The sequence below is a fragment of the Chroicocephalus ridibundus genome, chromosome 1 (assembly GCF_963924245.1).
Source record: "Chroicocephalus ridibundus chromosome 1, bChrRid1.1, whole genome shotgun sequence".
NCBI lineage: Eukaryota > Metazoa > Chordata > Aves > Charadriiformes > Laridae > Chroicocephalus > Chroicocephalus ridibundus.
Genome location: NC_086284.1, coordinates 158,726,048 through 158,749,641, shown reverse-complemented (window position 1 = coordinate 158,749,641; position 23,594 = coordinate 158,726,048). Strand labels below are relative to the sequence as shown.

Sequence of the window (23,594 nt, the reverse complement as noted above, 5' to 3'; positions counted from 1 at the left end):
TAATACATACTTTTAATCCACATTAAATTGTTTCATCATCCCTTTTACCCTCTTATAAGTGATATGCAGAATAGACTTTTCATGCAGACCCCTTCAGTATAAATCTTTGATTCAAAACTGTCCATACATAAAGTCACACCAGTACGCCATTAAAAGCTCACACTGGATCTGTGCAGCAGCTTGTATACACCATCCCTGTTAGAAAATATTCCTCCAGCGCTCCGCTTGGGGCAGGAAACATGTTTATGAATCATGAATTGTTTGTGGCCGGTCAGTGGGGCTTACAGCCTTTTGGATGTAAAGAAGGAGATTTCACTGCAGAAAAAGTCAAAGAAAAAGAGCAGAACACGCAACCCAGCAAAGAGCATCAATATCTTTGAAAATCAATTTGACTTTTAAATGTGTCCTGGATGTAAAGTAGGGTAAACTAAAATCCATTTTTTTTCCTGAAAGGTGACAGCTCTGGGGCTAAGGTGTGAGAAAAAGCTGAGGAGGTCCATTTTCACCTGTGCTGTTACACCATCAGAATTGCTCTTCATCTCAAAGTGGTAAGAAACATCCCTTACAATATCAACAGCTTCTTAATGTGTATGTTGTAGCGTGTTTAATGTGAATTGCTATGCAAAACTAGTCACAATTACCTTTAAAATGGAATTCTCATGGACGTTCTTTGTTTCTCACTACACATCCATAATTAAGTGGTTAACTTATTTTTAAGGATACTACGTACAGCCTGCAGCAAACAATGGTCCAAAAGGACAAGTAGACCTAAAGAACTTTTTCATCACAGAAATGAAGCACATGCCTACGTTCTAAATGCTTTTTATATCAAAAATAGAGAGACTTTAATGAAAATTTGTGTGCTTTCAGATGCTTCATAAAAGAACAGTGATTGAAACAAAATAAAAAAACCCAGAAACGCTTTATGTCCAGATGAGAAATACATAGATAACAAATGATTTGCTAATAATGCATACCCATTATTTTGCATTCTTCAGGTAGAATTTAGTACCTTTCTCTTTAGCCATCTCAATATCAAGTGTCTGCTCTTAACCAGACACTCAGGTTCTTTGCATTTTCCAAAGCAGTAGGAACCGTCACAGGACTACACAAAACCCACCTCAGCTCCTAGGTAATGACTGGGTTGAAACACTCAGTGGGGCTCCCCTTTCTCCAGCCATTAAAGAAAAGTAGTATAGACAAATCACCTGACTTTAAGACGAGAAAAAATTCTACAAGGTGAATTCTTCCTTCTCCGTCTAGAAACTGGGTTGGAAAGTCATCCCAGATGTAACATTTTCTGCATCCTTATTTGAACAGAAACACTAAGAGAAACAGTCTTTCTTGTAATATGTTAACGATACTGCATCAACACCAACCCTGGTCGATGGTACCTAAAGCTAAAAATGAGTAAAATCTTCACTAAATTGCTTTGAATGTTTGAACAGACTGAGTTACCTTTTTCAACTGAGGCTTATGCCACTTACAGTTTTTCTTCCTCAAAACATTTGATTATCCATATATTTATCACAGAAATGGCCTTACCTCAGCTGCATCTTGCTGGTCTCTAAAGACAATTGCATTTTTTATGGTTTGGATAAAAAATCCATTCAATTCCTTTTGTTTCTTGTTGGGCAAAATCCGGAGCAATGGGATCATTATGAATGGGAAAGAAACTGTAAGAGATTTTAAAGAGGAAAACACAGAATCAGACTGTAAAAGCATATAAGATCCCCCTCCTTTCATTAATATTATAAAACTCGTCAAATAGGATGCATTACTTCTGTGAGACCTGGTTTTTCCTCTTTCTCTCTCCCTCTTCGTCTACTTCCACACCCATATGCTGATAAAGGATTTCCTTTTAGAAATTCCATGTTTGCTGGGACTTCCCTGCCAGACACATGCCCTCCAAGCTTGCTTCCACAATGCTTCAGGATTTCAGTTCAGCTTCTTGGTGTCACAGAGCCACCACAACAAAGGGGAGGATTATTTTCCCTGCCTGCTCAAACACTTACATACAGAAGGTGGGGGATCTTGAACTAGCCTGGCAGCTTATGGCAATGATCCATGAAATTGCGTAGTAGTCAGTTCTCCAATATTAGGATATTGGTTTGCCATTTTATTTTGCTTCTCTAAACAGGCCACAGATTCTGGAAGTGGGATGTTATCACAAGGATGATCTCCAGCCCATGGCCTTTATAGTCAGGAACTAGAAACCTGAGTGAAGTCTTGCATCTTAATAAACCCCTGGTTAACTTATGAAGAGCTTAAGACTAACAAATCAGTCATTTGTTAGTCACATCAGCCCTGTGCTGCCAACAGGGCAACACGGTGTGGAAATTCAGACCACATAATGCACCAGTAGAAAGAGATTGACCAAGGAAACCAACGCCTACAGAAACTTTCTTTAATGAAGGACATGGTTTTAGACATATAGGAGCATATTTCTGTCCCTTCAGAAATCAGTCACAAATCACACTTTGCAATCAGGTTAAACATTAACCCCAGGACATTTTGGATACACAACTCCAGAAGGAAACAGCTTATGTACTGCTAGTACAGGCGCAATCTGTAATGCCAGCAGGATCAGATGGGCACAGGAAACTTTGCCACTGTGCCACCTGACACGACTGTGAGCAGGTCTACATAGCAAGACGGTAAAACCTCAACAACCTTGATTACGCTGTGGCTTCCTCAGCTACAATTCTCACTACCCTTGCATTAAGAATGCCACTGACACTGTGAAGCCTTAGCTTTCATGCCTGAGAACTAAATGGCTTTACACCCCATTCTTGCATTCCCTATCTATTCACCAGAAAAAAAAAAAGTGTTCTATTAATCACAGCCTTTGCTAGCATTTAACATCTTTATCCTTTATAGCCATCAACCAGGCTGCTGCTGCTATTCAAATAAAAATTTGGAGGACTTATACTATCTGCTTATATTTCTTCACCTCTTTCCTTTAGTGGGTTACTAACCCACTGTTGTTTACGGATGGGATTTCAATCTCTACCAAGGAAACCAAGCGCACAAAAACTTTATTCTCAGGCTCTGAAGAGCAGTTACTCTGTTTTAATGCAGGAGTGTATTAAAAGAGATACCATAGAAACTACAAGTCTCAGAAACCTTCCCCTCAGATCAACCTGGAGCATTGCCTTCCCAGACTCTCAGTTTCTGGAGAAAGTTGCATTAATGGTGACAAGAGCTGTAGAGCATATGGTGGAAATCTCAAGGGTATGCTTGGCCTGTAGGTTGCATTCTGAACACCTCTGAAGTAAAGTCTGCTATACATCTTCTTGCTTCAGCATCTTTTGCAATTTGAGAATGACTTTCAGAAAATTACCATAAAGAAATAGACAAAGGTAGACTATACTTACGGATTAGAATGAGGAGGGGCTTAAACAAAGACATTTCAAAGAATGTTCTGCAATTCTTAACAAAGGGGTCATCAGGATTCTTCTGAGAATCCACCTCAGTACCAAAAGCTACGCTACCAACGACATCCAAGGTAAAGCAGTTGTAAGACCTGCATTGAGTTGAAGAATGATAAATCATTAGCTACAAATTACATATCCATTAATACCTTGCTTCTACAAACATCACATAACATTAATTTTTGCCTCTGATTTTCTTTTTGCTTTTAGATTTGAGCTTTGCCAATAAGAGATGTTTACACCATTCTGACAAATGCTGGTGCTTAATAACGATCACCTTCTCTTTGTCTACAAAGCGCATATATTTTCATATAGCTCAATAATTCCACTAAAAATTTATAAAAAATAAACAATTTCATTTGTTATTACCTAGAAATCAAATGCAACAAGTCAGAGATTCACAAGCATTTTCTTAGTATGCAACCTAATAAGAGATCATTCCTTTCTCACTTTAAACTGCAGAAACCACATCTACTACCATCCTAGTCTAAACTCTCAGTGACAAGAAGTGCTTAAGTAAAATTTCCTATTAAGGATTTCCTTTGTCTTCTTTTGTAATGTAAAATCATGGTCAAAAACAAGAGGAACTGACACCACGTGAAATCTGTATCTCCGCAGAGGAGCAGCAAATGCTTTGAGAACTATAAATGATCCATGGACCATGATATAGAAACTTCAGAACTTACTGAATCTCTCCCTGCATATCTGACCATCTACCCAGTTGTCTCACCATCTTTATTTCTACTGGGCATTAGCAGCTATATTTAGTTTTGAGATAAATGGACTGAGAATGTGAAATATCCTAGAAATTTGATTCTTCTGATCTGTGGTCAAGTTTGCAATGACTGTTCTCTGTGTTCCCTTACAAAAGGCTAATATCAAATTCTCTGGTGTTTTAACCTGAGTGAGTATGTATTAAAGAGAACGACAGGATAAGGCCCAGTACAACCTGTATAAATATTGTGATCTCTGGGCACTGTCATTCTGATGACACCAGAGCAGATTTGGAAGATAACAACAGTACTGAAAAGCTAAGTCATGTCTTTGAGTTTTCCACTCTTACACACACACAAAAAAAGCTTTATTAGAAGTTGAAATGTTAAAAGAGGGGGCACTGCAATAAAACAATAATTTCAGAAGCACTCAGTCATCTACCTCTCCAAGGCACTGAAAAAGATTAAAAACTAAATTTTGAGTTGTTGGTGAAACACAAAATGGCTAAAGACAACTAATGTAGAAGTCGACAGGAGGTTGCAGATAGGGTATTTACATCCAAAAAACCAACATCTCCCAAGCAAATTCTGGGAATTCTGCAGTGCAATGAGAATCACACTTACATATGTCAAACCTGCTGAAATGGTGGTATGATAAAACAACTGGAAGATCATACTCTGAGATGGTCAACATCATCCATTTATACTCTCAAAAGGTCTTTTCCGAAGCGCCTCTTGAGAGGTGAAACCCTATCATGGATCAATAGCTAAAAGACCAGGCAAAGAAAAAGGACTAATGGAAAAAAGGGAAAAGCCTGGAAGGACTCAAAAGGTCAATTTTCATCAGAGCACTGGGCTAAGTGTAATGTATCTCAAGGTTTCATAGCATCTCTTCAGATGTTTAATAAAGAGATCTCTGTGCATACACATATGCTTGCACACACATATGTACTTGAAAATAGATGGATGAATTGTGGCTAAATATCTATTTCTTTACATAAAACGAAATTATTTGCACTGCTCCAGTTTGAGGAAAATCACGAAGAACTTCAGAGGCCACTGACCAACCTAGCAAATGAAGTTTATGCAAAATAGCGCCTATTAGAAAGAATGCATTTGAACTACTCATATACCATACAGGGTCCTAGAAGAAATGCATCTTCTCAAAGAAGGGGCTAGATAGTGTTGTGAACAGTTCAGTGAAGACCTCTGATGATAGAGCGACACAAAAAAAAAAAAAAAGATAATAGGGTACTAAATGCATAACAAATGGGAGAAAGCACAGTATGGAAAATATTAGTGTCATTTTATAAATCAATGGTGCGTTCTCATCTGGAGTACTGATCCCATCGTCTCACAAGAGGCTAGCGTGCCATTAGAGGGGGTTAGGAGGAATGTGGTAAGAATGATTAAGTGCTCAAAAAACCTCATATAAAAAAAGCAAGAAGGTGATGGGCTAGAGGGATTTGATACTAGATCAGTTCCCATATTTGTACATTACTGGCAGACTGTAGAGAGCAGACTGGACAGGGACCGATGCAGCTTTCCTTTCTGCTTCCAGCTGTTAAAACTTCATTAAACAACAGCTAGAAATACATTAGATGGTTTTCCAAAATTACTTTTCAAGTATGCAATGGCTGCCCCCAGGAAGAAAAGGCATCTATCAGACACATCCTCTATTAAACTATGATCTCCACTTATAAAAACAAGGGAGGAAAAAAAAATCTTCTTTTATACAGTAAGCGCATATTTAGAATAACTGCTGCTATTGACTTTTTTTTTTTAAATCTGCTACTAATTTCTGGCATGTTGAACATACCTCTGGATGTCAAAAGCTTTGCCAGAATCTGCATAGACTTTCAAGTTACACAGCAGGACGTCACAGGCCTGGTTTATTAGCGGTGTCATCTAGAAAGGAACACATTGTATTGTGAAAAACATTAAAATGTTAAAAAAAAAATAAAAATCAATTATTCTAAATTAGTTTTATCCAGTACATGGGAGGGAGCTCTCAGGATCCTCTGCAGGTGTGGTTGGGCACTTTTGCACCGCTAAGATGAAATGTCTGCTAAAACCAAACCTACACATTACAGGGATGCCCTCCTCCAGCTCTGGGCTTAAACACGAGAGGCCCTGTCACTTACCTGATCTTTTCTTCTTGCACACCTGTGCAAGAGCTATCAAGCAAAGACATCCCCCTCTCTTTTTAATCATTCCCTGTTCCAACTGATCATTTATCCATATTTACAGTACATTACATCTAGATTACACGCACTCCAGGGCAGAAGGAATAATATTTTCCATAGTCCCAAAGTCCTGTAAAGATATTAGCATCAGAGGCCCAGCGTTTCCATCCTGCTGTCCCTCAGTCTGAGGGATTTAACATGGTCCTGGTTTGAGCGACACAGGACTATTTTCTCTTTCAGTAATTTTATTTTTCAGTAAAGTCTCTTCTAATGCTTGGGAAAACTGTACTTTTAGAAGACTCTAGTGTGTGAATTTGTGAAAATATTTACTTTATAGCCAGCTATGGTGTGCGGGTTTCAAGGACTCATAGTCTTCGAGCTGGACAGGTGCAGGGACAAAGAGGAGCGAGATCCAGGCACTCAACTCAAGCTGCCCAACAGGATTATTTCATACCATGAACGTCACATTCAATATAAATTAGAAAGCTTGCTAAGGAGTTCTCTCTCTCCTATCACAGCTGCAATACTCAAAACTTCTTGCCCCGGTGCTGGACCCCCGAGGCCTTCCCTTCCTCCCGAAGCCGTAGCGCTCACAGTGTCCGACATTTGCTGCCCACTGCTGGGAGTGCACAGCTTCCTGCTGATAGAGTTGGCTGAGTATAATTGTTGTATATTTTATATTGGTATCGGTATCAATATTGGTTCTTTAGTGTTATTAATGTTAGTTATCTAGTCTTATTCTATTAAATCTGTTTATATTTCAGTCCTTGGGTTTCCTTGTTTTTTCCCTGATTCCCCTTCCCGGGCGGGGAGGAGTCATCAGGCGATAGAATAATTGTCTAAATGACAATAAATTTTTGTGGGTTCGTCAAACCATAAAAACCACGTACATTCGTCAAACCATAAAAAAGCACCATGTATACCACTGCAAGTTGCTGAGGGCAAACTTCTGTTGCTACCTGAGGAAAGGGGATTCTGGAGCGGTGATGCCATTAAATGGACATTCACATGAATTTATTCAGCTAATGGTTCTTCCAGTCACTGACACTTGATGGTCAGGCAGACTTAGCCACAGCCTGGCTGTAGCTAATAATGCAATAGTCTCCTCTTTAGTGCTTCATGGAAAGAATGACACAGGCAACCATCAAGAACTCATTAAAGTCTCTTTCTCTTTAACTTTTTACATATGAGAGGCAACAGACACTTGCCTTGATTACACCTGCACTCCTGCTAGGGCAGCAGAGGAAGGGTGTAGCAACAATCCAGCCGTGACCCTAAAGGCATTATCTGCTATGGCTTTTTCTCAGTATAGACTGCGGAGAGATCCTTATAGCCTACAATTTAATACCACAGTTTTGCCTCAACAATTATGCCAAGCATCAGCAGACATACACACAGAAACCTGCCTTTCCTTCCTGAACAACCTCCTTCAGCATACAGATGTCAACAAACATGAGAACAGACTTGTCCTACTCCTCTGCCACTCTTGTTACCAAAAAAGACTTACTGCAGCCTCTCAGCACACTCCGAAAGCTATGCAGCCTGCCCAGCCAAGTCCATTTTGCTTGGCACTTCTGTCTCTGTGAAACTGGCATAACACTCTGTGCACAGGCACACTGCCATCCTAACACATGGGCAAGACTATACGCAGTCAAAAGGCCAACGTGGGAGCATCCAACATGTTTTCCAAAGGCAGAAGTCTGAGTCAAGAATGTGTCTAGCTGCTCTCGAGGTCCCGTACCTACATGGGACAGAGCAGGTTGTCACTATTTCAGTTCAAAGCCGGATTGATTTGGGCTTTGCCACAGTCTCACAAAACAATTCTGAAGCCAGATTAGTATTCGGTAAAAGTAGCTGGTATGTGTTTAGGAGGTGAACACCACATTACGTGGCAGTTTTCTTCCCCTTTTGACTTTCTAAAGAAGGTCCCCTGCAGTGAGCTTCTTCTCAAATGGTTCAACAAAATTAACGCATTTCTGTTCAACAGATTGAATCAGGGTGAAATGCTTTATAAACTCTGGGTCCAACCCCTCCAATGAACTGAACTAGCTAAGGAGAACAAAATGAAAACCCATATTTTAACAGGTATGATGCTTCCTAAACAGATGGTGATCATTTCAGATTTTCCTTTTATTGCCTTATTTTCTCTTTTATTCTTCATCACATCACCAGACCTGCAACCACCCAGCTGGTTACTATTGCTTTCCAACAACTGGCAGAGATGGCAGGGGCACGTATGCCTGGCCGGGGCATCTCACAGCACCTCTGAGCTTTCCCCATTCCACCAGCCTTTCAAAATACCATTGCAATTCATTTCTATCCACAAGATATTTTTATTAGTAAATCTAACCAGGAAAATGGGGGGGGGGGGGGGAGAGGAGGGGCAACACATGGATTTGATTTATTGTTAGTGTGATAGGACAGAGTCGTATCAAGGAGACAATTATTTGCATATGAAAGCTACGGGGGATATCTACTCAGGAATCCTGGGTTTGGGTTTTTATTCCCCTGAGGGCCATAAATTAGTCCAAGATTGCTAACTAAAAAGACCACAGACTGAAACATTCTCAAGTCCCTTAACATTTTAAACACTTTGTTCAATTGTCAAGAAAAATAGAGTTGGGTTGGGGGAGGTGAACTATACAAAACTTTGAAAACCGGCTCAGAAACAGACATGTTGATCTGCACCGTCTTGGGTATCAGCAACTTCCTATACATTTTCATTTGCCAGTCAGAACATAAAAGCTGCATAACCTGCCTGAGATTCAGTTCTTGGTGGGTAAACAAGCCCCAGATGCTCTGTGTTCAGATTGGCTGAGAGTAACAGGATGAAGAAAAATCTAAACAATATGGTCCCTGTAAATATTTGATCTGCCAGTTATCTAATAGCAAGAGTAGCCCAGAGTCCAAATTTCTTGCTTTCTGCCAAAGAAGAGCATTTGGGGTTAGGGTTTTCATGATGCCAAGGGCTTTGCTGTATAAATCCTGCCAATATGCTATTTGGCACATAACAACAATTAGTTTCTGATTCTGCGTACGCACAGTGCATGGGGATGTTTGCACTCTTCAAAGGCATCAGAGTCACGTTCCTCTAGTTAGATGTGGTCCTCAGTATTCCCTATTACTATTCGCCTTATTATTAGCACCCAAACTATAGAGTAGAAGGCTGGATCATACTCACTGTAGACAGACACGCTGGAGACTTTACTGTTCACACATAGTACACAGAAGTCGTGTTGGGCCTCTTGTGCCACAAATGGGATGAAATATACAGGAAGGAGAAGGAAAAAAGGATACATCCCTGACATAAGAATTGCTTCTGTATCAGATTTCAATTCCCTAATTAAAACCAAGAAGAGAGTGGAGCATCAGGAAGATGCTTGGGAGAGGATTTGTTTCCATCACTTCACAGTGGGGCCCTGCTATTCACGGGCATAACTTAACCAAAGTGAGCAACTGAACCAGACACTGACTTGTGGCTCAAGGATATGCACATTTCATATATCAGCTTAGCGATCACATTAGTGATTTGCTTTGTCGCAAGTGAGCCCACTTGCTTTGTTCAGTAACAACAGCAATTTCCAGAGACCCATCCAAAATGCCTCTGACCAAGGTGCACAGGCAGAGTAAGAGCAAATCAAGGAAACCTCAATGGTTGGTCTGTCAGATCTTATGTCCTACTGGGGCTTGGAAGATCTACATGCCTGAGACTGACACTGGAGGATTTTCCTGCACTATTCTGCCATGTTATCGCAAGTTCTGCTTTGTGTCTCCCTTCATTTGAAAGAAAATGCCTCAACACAAACTCCACTTTGCAGGTTATTTAGGAAAATGCTACATTATGCTGTGCTCTCTTCTTTAATTTTTGTGCTCTGTTTTGTTTTAATGGTTGGTTAATGGAGGAGAGGATTACCGACATACTGATAGGAGATGACAAGACCGCTGCAGCACCATCAGAATAAATAAAAATCAATAGGTTTTCTGCTGGTGTTGGCTGTAAAAGAGAGCAAAAGCTATTTATCAAGTCTGACAAGGGGTCCAGAACTGCAGGATCATCACAGGCACCACAGCAAAAAGAGGAGGAACAAAATAAGAAATACTAAATAGGGCATCAAGATTGGTACAGCAAGATCACTAACATATCAGCTTGTTTCAATACATAATAACTGAGGAGAGCATGACAGGAACATCAGGAAATGCACCTTTTACTTAAGGGCCTCCAGGTATTTCATTTCACCAATGAACTACATCTTGGATCAACTTTCAGTGGTCGGTATTATTCCCATTTAATGGAAGAAAGTAGTTTCTGCACAGAGAATTTAAGTAGTTTCTGCCACGTCACCCACAGGCAGTCAATGGCAGAGCTGGAAGTGAAACTTCTTGGGTCTCCTGCCTCCTATCTCTCATTTCTCGTTCTTAGTGTTCCCATAGCAAGGGCACTACGAGGTCCACTCAGGGATGTCACTGGAAAGAGCTTATTATCAGATCAGCTACCAACTGAAGTGGCATCTCATGTGGGACGCTACCAAATCTTACTGCTGGATCAAGCTTACAAGTCTATTCATTTATGCTATGCTCGCCACTAGAGTATTTTAATTCAACGTTATCTGAGGCCAAACCTGCCTTCAGTTGGAGTGGACTGCTTTACTAATCTTTATATACTCGTTAGAAATAGAAAATTAAAAAGGGTGAACACACAATGTGTAGAAATCCATAAAAGCAACAATGAAATGGTGCACAGCTGTTAAAGCGAAGTTGAGGAGACAGAGAGAGAAAGCTGGAGAAGGTGCTAGAAAATCTTGAGAAGTCTTAGGAAAACAACTCTCTGCATACACTCACCAATCACAACACTGGCTACCCAACAGCTCTATAACCTCTAGTTTCAGTTAATTGCTCATAACTTTGCAAGCTTCAAAATTTCTGGGATCAACTTTTCCTCATTTGGTGACCAGCTGTTGGAGATTTTTTGCTAAACTAAGCGGAAATTCCTCAAGTGTAGTGAACTTCTCATTGACACTACACCACTTCCATGGAGAGACAAGGGCAAAGTATGCCTCTGTCCCCAGCCACAGCTGCTAGATGCCTCTGCAGGGCATTGCTGGTCAAACCTTAGCAACATACATTAGGTCTGTTTTGGGTTTTATCCTCCAGCAGCCAGGTCAAAGTGTGGCTTCTTGTGGCTGAAGCTGTCCTTTAGCCTAGTAGTAGATTCTTGTGTTTCTGAAATGGAGATATCAGGAACCTACGCTCAACTCTCCGGCCCTCCGTGCATCTTTTATCTGAAGTGATTGCTATGGGGAGCACAGGGAATTGTTAACATTTACTGCTCTGTGACAGGCTAATAGCTCCCAGTTGTCTCAGAGCATCCAGACAGACAAGTCGACGTTTAGACTGGCACTAGGGACTGCGGTGCTCAAGGGGAACCACTCTCCAAAGCTACTCGAGAGGTCTGCAGTCTCTCTAGTGTCACTGGGGAGTTTGCATAGGGGAACAAAGGCAAGGCAGACATCCAGAGTGAACACAGAGAGGAAGACTTCGGTGTTGGGTTTTGCCAGAGCTCAGACCTCTGTGGCAAAGGAATCAACGTCTTATTAGAAGAAATGAGGAATGTGTCTAGCAGTATTTATAAATCTGTATAAAACAACACATCCGCGTTCTTATGCAATAAGTTAATACCAAAACTAGCTTATTTGTAACTCCTTTGAGGTAGAGAGGAAGAGTTTATTTAAAAAAACAGGATGTCTTCTATGTAACTCTGAATACTCTGTAGTATGGCCAATACTAGAACATGGTATTTTTATTTTCATGCTGCTATAGAGGTTCTGAGAGAGTACTAAATATGGGAGAGTTAAAAAGTGAGATCATAATTAATGAGCATTGATTTCCTTTGAGAAGTGTTGGTATGGCTTCTAAATTAAGCAACAGCAAGAGAAGCACATGGGCGAGGACTTAAGTTGCATTAACTTCAAATCCCAGTACCATTCATGTATTTGGCTAGAAAATGAAATGAAAGGCTGAGGAGCGCATCCATTCAAAAGAGGTTCTTAATCTCACATGGACTTACTGCAAGCATCTGTCTGTATAGGGATGGATGGTCTTCTGGTGAAGACATGGGACAGAGGAAAAAAGTTGGGCCTTTCAGAGACCTTCCCTGTTCCTCGTTTTCCCATTTCCTGGAGGAGAAAGTGACCGTTTCCAGGTCACACTGAGACCATGCACAATCACACCCCTTCCACAGAGTTTGGAAGAGGCAGCACAGGGAAAGCTCATTATCAGGCTAAAAACAAAGATCTCAAATTGTGCACGTGAGACAGCTACCAGGCACTAGCCAGCTCTTCATTTTACTTCCTACCATTATCCTCCTCCTGCGTTGCACCTCCATCACCAAGCAGTGCACAGTGAGCACCGTGACTTCTCCCACCCCGGTTTAATTAGTCAAACCCTGCAGACCCATGCCTGCCCGGCCCCAAAGCACGACACCCAGGGCCTCCACCTGCTCGCCCTCACAGATCTTTTCCATCAGGTCTACCCAGCTAGCGCTGGCAGAGGTGGCTCTCCACAAATTGAGGGGAGTGCGGCTTTATCTTTTGTTAGTCCACCAGCAAAGAGCCGGTGACCTGCAGTAAAGCAGATTAATTTCCGCCAGGAAAACGCAAAACTCTCCTCTCCCCACAACGCCATGAGCAACTAATCGCTTGCATATTTAAACATCCTGAGCCTTGCTAAAATTTCATGATGGAGCCGGTGACAGAGCAAATGTCGGGGCGCATAACCAATGGCGTTGTCAGTCGTGATTAATCAGCATCTCCTCCAGGCTGGCGGCCAATTAGAATTTACCATAATAAGGAGGTGACAGCCGGCGTTGCTAAGCGACCGCTGTCTATAGAGCTGGGAAAGCCAGATGCATTTAGATGTTACTGTGGATTTCGACAGCGGCATGTCAAAACAACACAAGCGTCTGCCCAGTGGAAAATTTTACAACCCAGGACTGGGCACCGGAGTGAGGCATGGCTCCCTTTCGGAATAAAATACAGAAAGGAAGAGGTGTTGGAGGTTTTTTTGTTGGTTTTTTTCCCCCCTTGAAAGAAGACTTTAAGCAGTCAATCATTTATCTGCGTTTAATTAAGAGATATCGTGCCACTGGAATAGGACTTTGCTACCTAGTAATGGGTTCCCATGGCTAAGTAAATGCTGAGACATTTATAGAAAATTAGCAGCAGGTCAGCACGGAGACATTTATTTTCAGTCAGAGGTATTTATCTGGCAATGACATTCTGTTCCAGTGACTTATTTTATTATATGAAAGGATTAAAGAATAAAAGGAGGAGGGGGGAAGGAGATGGAGAAATGAAAATAGACTGACAGCAGTTCCTGTGCTAACGTGAGAGCTGCTGACTCTGCAAATCACGAAAAGCTATGTTCCAACTGGGAGCAATAACCTTTCCCGTACTTTAGCTTACTCCTAACAGGGCGGGGGAAGGAAGGTGTAAGGCTCCTTTTTGAGTTTGCTACTCTTTTATGGACAAACTGGTCTATATAAAGACAGAGGATCATATTCTCAGATGAGCTATTCTGATTTTCACCAATCTCTGCCCTGGATCACACTGTATGTATGCTTAACTGCATGTGCTCTTCAGGTCTAAATAAACTGGCACAAATTAGCAGTTTTTTACCAGTTCTTGATCTAGAGCTATATAAAGCAGATGCTTACATGGAAGAAAACTATTATATCTTCTAAATTAGGAAAGCAACATAGCCTACACCTTACCTCTTTCAGTTTGCTATCGCTGAAAGCTGGGGCCAGGAGACTCCGGACATACTTCCATCTCTCATCACGAAGACAAAGGATGCTGTCAAGCATTGGCTTCGAAATCAAGTTCGGCTTCTAAATCAAAAGAAAACATGATTTAGTTTTCACACAAATGCAACTAGAGCTACTTGAGACTCTGGAACTTGGAAAGATTGGCCATGAATAGTGTTGCACTGCTTCCCACAACGAGAGAGGTTCAAATAGGTCCCAAACACCAAGCTAAACATGGACGAGGCCAGAGATAAATTTGCCTTTTGCTGCACGCATTTCCCCTTGGACTTGTGAAAAAGCCCTGGACCAGTCCAGTAACTCCTTGCTCAGACTATTCTAGTTCTGCCATTCCTGGTGTTCTCCTGCAATTGCCAGTTCTCCTTTGCTGAACCCTGGCTTCTTTCTTCTCTTTCTAAGGTGACTACCAAGAGGACCTGTCAACACTCCCTCTCTGTGTGACATGAGTGCCAACGCACTGCACGTGGGTGTTGGTGGGGGACACGATTTCTGGTGACAGCTGGTATGTCAGACTGTTACATGCATTTTAAAAGTCTTCAGAAAATATGTTGATTAGAAAGCAAGTCCTTACTCTGTCTATAAGGAACACTCTCACTAAGAAGTTGTGGCCTGGGACTCTTACAATTTGCAGTTAGTCAAACATAGTAGCTTAAAGCACTGCCCCATGAAGTTCTGTACCAGGATGACTGCTATGGATTTGCTAAACTTTCATCCCCCCCTGCCAACTAAGAAATCCCTATCCAAACAATAGCAATATTCACCAAAGAGTAAAAGAATTAAAAAGAAAGAGGAAGCGTGTCAGAAAATAATGCAATTATGCCCGGAAGAGGTATCAGGTGTTGTCCAGCCCCACAGTATAATCTCCTACAACTTTTATTATTGCCAGAGGATGTTCCCGAATTGTTCTTGAAGGCCTCCAACAATGCAGATTCAATAGCCTCCCCACTCAAACTTTTCCAGTGCTGGACTACTCTTACCATGGTAGCACCATCTGTCCTGATGGAACTTACAGTCTTTAGTCCTTGTGCTATCAACAGGCATAGAAAAGAGGTTATTCTTTCCCTCTTTGCAGCACTCCATATCTACAGAAGGCTATAGTAATCACTAATCTTATTGCTGCCATCTACCCCAAACCACACCAATTCGCTCAAAACGTATTTCTCAGTCATGTTATCTGTGACCGTTTGTTCAGTCTTGTCGCTGTCTCTCTGCATAGTCTTGCTGATTTACACCTTTCTCAAGATATAGTCCCTGTGACTTGACACGGTACTCCAGCCAGGGAGGGTGGTTTTTCATGTGTTCTGCAGGCCATATTCCTCTCTATTCACCCCAAAATACTACATACCACAGCATGACAACGTCGACTCGTGTACTGACTTGCGTTTCCCTGCAACTCTCAGATGTTTTTCTGAATAATTACTCCCTAGGAATGTATTCCCCAGCCTTTATCAATAAAGTTGGTTACTCCTAAGAGTCATATGTAGAATATGTCCTCGTTGAACTGTGACCATTCTTTTTATGATTACTTCTCCAACTGATCAAGACCACTTTGAATTGTAGCCCTTTCTTTCATGGCATCTTTCATCCTTACCAGCTTAGTGCCTTCTGTATAAATTGTTATCATACTCAGTGCTACCATCTAACCCATTAACAAAAGTACAGAATAGCACTTGCAAAGAAGCCACCTCTGGGAGCCTCCCAGCTCATACTTCCCTTCTGACAGTGGACTGTTTCTAGACAATTTCAAAGACACCTTCAATCCGTATTTCAGGTATTGTACTGTAATGGCCTCCAGACAAACCATCCTAAAATTGGTGGGCTGGGGTAGAAGCTGTACACTTCTGTAGATATCAGGCTGTACAGAGACAGTCATTTGTGCACGTCAGATCTTCTGGCACCGAGGCCCCTGCCTACCTGCCCATGGTAGCAGTGGCAGTACAGTCCCCCACGTTATCAGTAGCAGCAGCATCCACTTTACTGGGAAAGACCCAAACAAAGAAAAGACACTTTGGTCTTCCCAATGTCATCTGTTGGTCCCTTTCACCCTCCAACATTTTATTTCAGTCTTTCTTTCATTACTAATGTACACAAAAAATGAGTTCTTACCCCCTGTTACACACCTGGATACTTTCATTTCATTTTGTGCCTCAAGATTTCTGATTTTATTGTCCCTGCATGCTTCTTTTTTATCTGTCTTCTTGGAAATCTGACCTACTTCCTACTCCGTAAAAAAAAATCTTCTTCTCTTCAGGGGCCATGAAGAGCTGAAAATTTAGCTACACTGGTCTTCTGCTGCACTTCCTTAACTTTCCTCCTTATTGGAAGAGTTTGCACTTAATATCTTCTCTTTAAGGAGCTGCCAGCTCTCCTTAACACCTTTTTCCTTTACACATGCCAGAATCTCGCTACACTGCATAAGCTTGTAAAATGCAGAAGCCTATTTTATATTGCAAACAGGCTAATGGGACAGTTTTACATTCTCAGCAACACCACCCAGTGCAGTGAACTAATGTCACTGAGCTGACACTACAGACCAGTTTTGAGCAAAGATGAGCTGTTTTCAAGTAGAAGAGTACGTAGCAGGATATTTATCTGAAGGAAGAGACTAACTCAGGTACTCTCATCAGACGACTACTATAAGATAAAATATGGGCACATGTTTAATGTATACACAGACTATCCTATTTTGTCCAATAATAAGGAAAACTTGGGACAGGCTGGCAAAGCTGAAGTGGTTTGGACTGCTTTCTCTAAGTATCGTCTTTAAATAAATTATCTATTTCCTAACTTGTCAGTAGGTATCTGTTCTGAGGATCAGAAGTGCAGCTAGAGAGACCACCACTCACTGGACCGCTGCCTCATTTGTTACAGATACTCAAAGCCACAGCAGAAATCAGAAGAAAGAGGTCCCGGACAACTGGAAATGAGAATCATCCTTGGAGCAAGTACTGTATGCTAGCCTTTGCTCTACAGTTCCTACGTGCTGCTAGGGAAGCCCTTTACACTAAATCTTGACTCGGCTGGTCACCAAATAAGTATTCGTTATACCTTTGGTCTTCAGTTTCAAGCCCTAAGGCCCAGATCACAGAACTCCTGAGCACTCACTAATGTCACTGAAATCAACAACAGGGAATGTGCCTTCATCCCATGAAATGCATTAGTCCAAGAAATCAGGTCACTGAATGGAGCCCCGAAATTAGCAAACACTCTTGGACCTGTACTTCAACCACCAGCCTTCACTCCTGATTTATAAATTGGAGATACCACATCACCTCCTCAGAACTGCTAATGATACATTAACATTTGTGAGGCACTCAGAAACTGCAGCGAAAGAGCAGAATAACAATTCCCACAAGGAAATGACTGATTTTTTCTTCCAAGTGAGGTTTAGTACAGGGGGGAAAAAAAAAGGGGGGGGGGAAATTATAGGGCAACACTTCGGAAAGTATTTTGCATCCACTCCTAAATTGAAGGCTGCCCAATCTTGCACTCTATAAGACAAATCTGCTCTGGAAGACAAGGCTCCACTTAGATAATAACAGATGCAATATAAATCTGACTGCATTTGCCTTGAAAGAAAAAATGCCTCCTAAACCCAAACATTCACCCTAAAAAATGCTCCTAATTGCATAAAGACTGTACATAGCGCATTCACAGAGAGGGGCCCAGTTACTGAACAAAAAGCCTGTTAACTATAATGCTATAACTACGACACTAACCATAGCATTGCCTTTTTAGCACTCCACTTTATGTCAGTAATGCTCCCTTGACATATTTTTGGTGTGTATAGCATTATATACATATAAACACCGCAAGGAAGGAAAGACAATTTTGGCCATAAATTATTTTACTCTGTCTCTTTAAATCGGCTACACAAAACCATGTTTGTGTTTATTGGAATAGCATCAGCGTGACTGACAGCGTATAGCAGATTTCATTTATCAGGTTTTCCTTATCATTTCTGCAAACGCTTTCCTCCTAATTGCATAACCTATGTTACAGGTTCATATAGCAGGAATGAAAATGGATTTGGTATGAGAATGAGCCTGAAGTATCTTAGTGAAAGATGAAGTCTCACCCCTCTCCGAACGGACGAAGTACTAGCTGTATCTGAGAATTCTCAAGCCTATAAAAATCACTAAAAAAATTACCATGGGAGGCAGCTGTAATATTTTCAGGGGTGGGATTTTGGTTTTTAGGCGGGGAAGGAGGTTGCTTTTAAGTCAAATGCAATCAGACTCATATTCCATCTAGCATTATCTAAATACTCAACAACTGCTCTGCGCTTCCTTCTCCTGTGCAATCAACCATTTCTGACCACGGTACAGTGATGCTGCACGAAAATTACTGGCAGCATGGTAATCTGCTGCAGCGTACCTGCAAGTGCTACTGAGTTCTCACAATCACAGACATGCCATCAGAAACAACAAAGAAAACGGGAGGCATTTGCTTCCAAACAAATCCTTTAAAACACCAGGGCTTTTAAAAGAGAAAACAAAATCATGTTTGCAGATGAGCAGCATATTTGCAATTGATGCTCCTCATTAAGCTGTTCCTTAGGCTGACCCTTCAGACCCAGTTATTGGCTTGTTTGTCCCTGAGTCAATTTGGCTTGCTGTGTATTACTAAATAATTCAGGGAAGTGACTCTTCTCTGGCTTTGAGGCCAAGTGGTACAGAACACCTCCTGTCCCTGAGGTTAAATCACTTTCCCGAAGAGAATGGCCATATCCAAACTACTTCTGGTCATTGTGCATGTTCACCTCCTGAACTGTGCCTAGACCATGCCTGGGGGACAACTAATCAATACAGGACAAAATCATGCTAAGCAGCATGTCAATATGGACATCTGTAGGACCAACTCATGCACTCATAATCTGTTTTATTCTGAAGTATAACTGTAGCCTTGTGTGATTCATAAATCATTTGCTCCTTTTATGAGTTTGTCACCAGCAGGCTAGACTGAACCTCTGGCAGCCAGCAATAACTGCCTGGAGCAGAAGGAAGGATAGCAGCACCACAATGTTCCCTCAGAAGCCTTCTCTTCTTCCTTAGGTAGAAAAATGAGGGATGAAGGTTTGCAACCAGCAGAAGAAAGTTAATGCAGTCACGCGTTCTTTAAAAACCTACTAGCTCCAAAACCTATAATATAAACCACTTACCTCCATAGAACCAGCTGCTAATCTACTCCACGTGTTTTGACAACATAGCAAGAAATTAAACTCTATAAAACAGGATCTCAGAAACTTTGTTATCTTAAACTTAGACTTAATCATAACCTAGTGCTAACAAAACCAATCAAAAAAGATTTACTTCTGCTGGAGCCAACCCCCAGCACTGAAAGCCTGGTGAGATTCAAACAAGAAACTAAGCTCTAGAGTACCTAAAATCCCAACCCTAACAGTAACTCCAACACTAATTCTGGCATTATTCATACCTAGCAAACACCATTTGCCTTCATGTACAGCCTCAGCTTTCTACTAGCCCTGAAGGCTTTGCAGGATCTAGCTTTAACTGGAATCCAATGTCCATGCTCCCCTGAACTCTAGCGCTAGTCTCAACCCTACAATGCTAACCCATGCTAACAAGAGCCATTTGCTCTTCTCACATCCAGGCTTTCTTCTGTATCCATGGACGTTACAGCATCCAGAGTTAAGTCCAGCTCTGAGTTCCCTCCACCCCCACCCTTTTCCCTCTTTGGGGAAAGTTTTGGAGTATGTTCCCAATGCGGGGTCATCATCCTCCCAGCCCTTGGGCATGCCATGCAGTATGTGTGATAGCTCTACAGGGAATAGGTGTGGAATTTCTCTCCCTGGGTGAGCTCCAAAAGGGATGAGCAGGCAGCAGCATTGAGCAGGCAGAGCGCTGGCACATCAGGGGGTTAATTTGTTCATTCTCTTATTTTCAAAGAGGGTTGCTGTCCTTGTCTTTCTAAAAGTGCACTTTTGATTAGGTATTGCCATCCTGCTTAAGAAACTGCATTTTTAAATTTAATTTAATGACATGAAATTTAATGAAAAACCAGAGAGAAAGTTTGTAGTATGGAGAAAAGACTCTATCCCCATCCCTCAGACAGGAATTATTCGTAAAACATTTCCATAAGATTACTTCTTCAACCCTACTTGTACCACTTGACTGACAGGTCATCACCACCAGTTCAGCCAGCAGGTGGAACCAGTACACCCATGAACCGCTCAGATGGTATTTCATTCAGCCAGTGGCAGTGGCATGACACTTACAGATCAACATAAAACTTCCTATTAAAAAAAATAACAGAAAAGCTCTCCTGAGGTATCTCCTGGAATACATCTCACCAAGCCTGCAGTAAGTGGATCATGAAAGTGGGAAAGCAGAAGACGCCTCCATATATTAGTTTTAAAAATTCCCCGTTGGTAAACTGATATGGTATATTCCTTCAATCTTCCTTGGTGTTTTGTAAGAGGAAGAGTCATGCTCACACTCTCCCTGCATTCATGACATTCAAAGACACATTGTGTAGTGGCTTCTGGTTGAACCTGGAGAGCACCGTGTTGCATGTTGTTATAAACAAAACAGAGTTGGTCTATGCAATATACCCTGTAGTTCTTTATCATTTCCATCTAGCAGGTTCTTGCTTACAGAGACATTATAGCCACATCTCTTCAGAACGTGTATCAATTTTCCCTTCACAAATCATCATCGTATTGGAGCAAGACTCAACTCCTTCCCCAAAGATCACAGCCTTCATGGAGGGCAAAGGCCTGGCATTGTCCCCTGAGCACCACGCCCCAGTGGGAGACCACTGGGTCTGTCCCACCTCTCTGCTCTGCCTGTGAGGGGCCTCCCACCCATATAACCCCAGAGACGATCACTACATGCAGGTGTTGTCTCTCCCAAAGTAGGCTCACGCTTCATTTGCCTTTCCAAAACTCCCTATCCAAATCCTCAGATGCCACACACCCCACACTGCTGCTCCCAGGTGACTGAATTCAGTCCTTCCATGAGCATTAAAACTGTGCACGCACATTTGTTCACAAACACTTTCCCCAAAACCCTCCCATTAACCCTGCTGATAGTCTATTACACCTTATTTCCCCTCTATAAAGACCATTTAAAACAGGTTTGATTTTAGTATCTATGATTTAGGAGGTGTTCTTACGGCTGCAGAGGGAAAAAGAAAATCACCGTGCTCACTCCAAAAAGCTTATGTTGCTTTGCAATATCATAAAACTGTCTAGTAAAAGTTTTTAGCTTAATTTGAAACCAACATGCTTGCAGAGGAGGGGAGAAAATATCCATGCATTATTTATTTCATTAAGCTTTCAGGTTCCCCTTGGTCATTCAGATATGTCAAAAGTGTGTTACAAGGTAGAATTGGTTTCAGTGATTACAGCAATTGGCTTCCACTCTACTGAATAGATCAGACTATACAAAAAGGCATCTCCAAGCCCATTCCTTTGTTGTCAAGTCAGGATCTTCAGCAGCTGACTAATGGCTACTGTTCATCATTACTCATTGGAAAAATGGCATAGCCGACACTAGCTTACTAGTAAATACTGCCTTTTTTCCTCTGTGGCAAGCAGCCTGGAAACATCTGTTCTTGTCTTTGCAAACATTCTCTTAAGTCATGGGTTTGTCAATAGAAACCAAAGCGAGTCATTGCAATGAGGTAAATATAACCATTCATAAATGCTAAAATAAACACATATGGCCTCCTGCAGTCTGACCCAGACTGATGCAAGTCACACATCATTCCATTTGTTGGTGTAAGCAAGATCAAAATTAAGTCCCCGCCTTCATCAGTTTGCATATGGCGGTCCGTTTGCGTATTTGGGGTCAAAACAATCAAACCAAAGAAAAAAGTATTCACTGTTAATTAATTAGGAGTTTTAGTATTACAAACAAATTCAAGTTGAACTAGAGAACCTGTGCTCTATACACAGTTTCTGCTGTGCTGAGAAGCAGTTTTTAAACACAATGTTTAAATCTACTTTTCAGCTGACGTAACTGGACTTTTTAATGTTGGATAAAGTCATAAGATTATTACAAGCCTCTCTGTTTATGCACAATTTTCCTAGAGGAAAGGTTGAGGACCGGAAGTTTCCTTTTACAGATTGCAAGCAGAATTTGGAGAAAAACAGTCCTCAATAACTTTTGCTACAGATATATTCCCATTCTTTCAATCATTGGTGTACACAGGAATGGCAGGCAATGTACATAAGAACTTGGGCTCAACCTTTCTGTTATGCAGGAACATCATATTCCATAATCTGCTCATTCAGAGACTTCTCTGCAATACCCTTGGAGATTCTGGAGACTACCAAGGGAGTTTGTAAGTACTACCCAGCCTCCCACTGCCTGTCCTTTAGGCTGCTGACCTCTGTCATAATCCTGACCCAAATGCCTTGGGTATGCAGTTAGATACCTCAGAAGAGAATTCAACAAAGCTGAGCACGGAGCAGTCCAAGCTGCCATGACAGCAACTCAGGAAGCGTCCCATACCTCCCTAGGGCCTCGCCACCTCCATTCTCATGGACATCATCACACAACGCGCTTCAGAAAGAGTGGCCACTACAGCTGTGATCAGGGATTACTCCCTTTCTTTCAACTGAACAGTGAAGGAAGTCATGGTGGTAATTCCCTTTCATAGTGTCACAGAGGGAACTGAACTCACATACGGGGGGAAAAAAGTTGTAATTCCTTCCTGTAGATAAGGATGGGAAGAAAAGTAAGGAATAAGAATAGTGAAGAAGGAAAGAACTATCACAGCAGGTGACAGGTTAGGGGAAGGTGCAGGGAGGGATGGTCCTAAACCCTCCCGTCCTTTCCAGGGAATACTTAGGAGTGAACTGGGACTGGGGCTGGACTTCGAGCATTCATTCCCATCATAAAAAGGGCTTCAGTCCCAGTTCCTCTCCAAGGTTTGTTTATACAACACTATCCTTAGATAAAGATAGATGAGTAATATTTTGCAGTACTATCTGAAACCTTGGCCTCCATGATCAGCAATATTTTGTAGTAGTATCTGAAACTTTGGCCTCCGTGATCCATGTGACTGCCCTATTAGGCTGCAGAGATTCACTAACTTCTCTGCCATGAATGCCAAGGACTGCATGGAACAGGGAGTGGCTTCAACACATAAGGCTGCAAGTGCATCTTTCCCAAGAATCACCTATAGGTTGCTAGGTAGGGCACTTCCCAGAGAGCTAAGATGAGCACCTTGGAATGACTTCCAGGAGAAAAATGCATGGAAGCCTTTCCCTTGCACTCTGGGCAACTCCCCTTGTCACTGTGGGCAGTATTGAAGAGGCCCAGTTCCATCATCTTCTCTTGTTGACTCAAAGTAACGTGTTTGCTGCTGCTACGTTTTCTTCAGAGCCTGAACCACCAGCCAGTTTCAAAGGTACCTGTGAGGTCCCTCTCCTCTTAAAACGTCATATTCATAGGTCATAGGCCAGACATGA

At 41.7% G+C, this 23,594-nt stretch overlaps 1 protein-coding gene across 5 annotated transcripts in view; it reads right to left on the bottom strand.

Annotated features, from left to right (window-relative positions):
* Positions 1-23,594, bottom strand: part of TBXAS1 (thromboxane A synthase 1) — a 247,037-nt gene that overhangs the window by 90,698 nt on the left and 132,745 nt on the right. For all 5 annotated transcript variants that reach the window (XM_063320468.1, XM_063320476.1, XM_063320484.1 and 2 more), the window contains 4 exons: positions 14,102-14,218; positions 5,967-6,055; positions 3,378-3,526; positions 1,546-1,676 (listed from right to left, as the gene is read on the bottom strand). In XM_063320468.1, the coding sequence (XP_063176538.1) occupies positions 1,546-1,676; positions 3,378-3,526; positions 5,967-6,055; positions 14,102-14,218 (486 nt within the window). The remainder of the gene's footprint in view (positions 1-1,545; positions 1,677-3,377; positions 3,527-5,966; positions 6,056-14,101; positions 14,219-23,594) is intronic.